Below are 2,020 nucleotides of genomic sequence, written 5' to 3' on the forward strand. Positions count from 1 at the left end.
TTGAACGGTGACTCCTCCCCTCCCTCCGCCTTCGTCTCTTCCTTTGTCACATAATCAGACGGACTAGTGGAGATGGATGAGATAGACCTCCTGTGCTCACCTTTACCGGGCATCTGAAGTGTGGATTTGGCTGCTGGTCGATTTGCGGCGGCTAATTTGCACCAAGAGCTATCCCAAAGTCTGTGGCTTACTTTTTAGTACGCAATCGCCGTGCACAGACCGTATTTTAACCTGTGAATGACGACAGTGCTGATGGAACCGTTATTACACTGGTGGTTTCTTGTTTGTGAAAAAGTATTGAAAAAAAAACAAAAAAGTAACACCCCAAACCTCCAAATTTAAGAAAAGGAAACGGTATTTATATTTAGGGCATAAAATAGATCTAAAAATCTTACCAACTTGCTCGATTTTACTACTTTGATGCAAACGTTACTGCCTAATTTAGTCTGAGCTAAATCCAGATAAAAGTGATTTTCTTTTTTTACTTTTGTGCAAGAAAGAGTTGTGAAGCCCTTAGAAAATCCCCTGATGTCAAAAAATTCCACTAGCTTAAATTCGACTCACATTGCTCTTCATCCAGGACCTTTACAATTCCAGCGTTTAGGCAACAATTTCCTCTTCTATTGCAGTATTATCTCAGTGTTTGAGTGATTGATGCGAATATCACCAAAAGTTTCCCCCACGAGTTGATTCTGATTGTACGTAGTTTACTACACCGGTCTTTTTGTTTTACATCTCTTAGGGTAGATGACCATCAAAGGTATTCTTTGTGTTTGTTTGTCAGCGTCCAACTTTGTTGTTGTCCCGTTTTCGTATGATGTAGTTCGCCGTAGCTGCTGCAGCAGAAGCGGCAGTAGTAGTAGTCGTAGTTGTAGTTGAGTAGCTCATTGATAAGGCGATGTTAATGTTTTGTTGCCATTGTTGTTGATGTCGTGCCCCTTCATATTGTTGCTGTCTTCCGCAAGTGCGGCAATACCGCCGTCTTCACCACTACCATTGCCGCCGCCAATGCCGCGGCCATTTAAGCGAGCCCTTAGCATACTCACCACTTCCCGTTCCCAGTAGCTACATCAGCACTAAAATCACAGCCAGTATCGACGATAGACCCGTTGGCATAAGTGAGAAGTTTGAGTTGACCTACACTAACCTCTTTTGCATGTAACCATGAATGAACTTGAGATAGCCTTGCTAAATGACCTTCAATGGATTCGGTAGAGGGAATCGCCGTTTCGTCCTTATATCGTTGCAGACTGTTTGTTAGTGAGTAACTGTCTGAGTCACGCCCACCTTGGTAAAATCCAGAATAGTGTAATCTAAGCGAGAAAATGAAAAAAAAGTGTTGTAAAGTCACAAATGTATAGATTACCGTTTCGCAATCATGAAACACAAAGAATAAACTTACCTAGATTAAACGACAAATGAGGGTTATGGGTTTAAGTTACAAGATGGCTACTCTCCGAAAAATACACATCCATTGCAGTTTTCCTTTAGTAAGTTCCTTGTCAATAATACCGATATCGATAGTGGATGTGCCCAAAGATATTCAGGATAGCATTGAATGTCACTTATTATCTTTTTGCGTACGGAGAGACTTTTCAAGAATTGTAGAATAATCATTTTGCTTTTTATAAGTGCTAGATGGGACATATTGGTGAGTTATGTAATGAATAGTCTCATATCAAATTGGGATTCCAAACTTCAGAGACTTGATTACATAAAGGTAATGCTAATATCCGCCTACCTTTGTAGATTCATAGATTGGCACAGCAGAGGTTACAATATTTTGTTGATATTTATTTATACGATAAGAGTTATGGGATTAATTCTTGGTGGAGGGCCAGCCAGCATTAAACCTTACCATAATTACATATCCCTTCCTTTTAGAATAATTTGTAATTGTTGCAGTGCATTTATCATGAAGGACAAATTTATACTTTTCCAGGCTTGGAATGAATGCAGTTGTACTAAGAAGGGTGTGGTTGCAATATTCCATCATAAATGCTGCAAAAGAGTTGGATAA

General features: G+C 39.8%; 1 protein-coding gene across 1 annotated transcript; it reads left to right on the forward strand. All coding sequences in view use genetic code 11, as the record gives it.

Annotated features, from left to right (window-relative positions):
• Positions 1 to 252: 252 nt before the first annotated feature.
• EGR_00187 (hypothetical protein) lies at positions 253 to 2,020 on the forward strand (the record flags this gene model as incomplete). The annotated part of the gene is made up of 3 exons (XM_024489436.1): positions 253 to 316; positions 497 to 647; positions 1,633 to 2,020. 3 exons carry the CDS (start codon positions 253 to 255, stop codon positions 2,018 to 2,020), a joined length of 603 nt encoding a protein of 200 aa, XP_024356114.1.

This window comes from Echinococcus granulosus (genome assembly GCF_000524195.1).
Source record: "Echinococcus granulosus chromosome Unknown EG_S00001, whole genome shotgun sequence".
Taxonomy (NCBI): Eukaryota; Metazoa; Platyhelminthes; class Cestoda; order Cyclophyllidea; family Taeniidae; genus Echinococcus; species Echinococcus granulosus.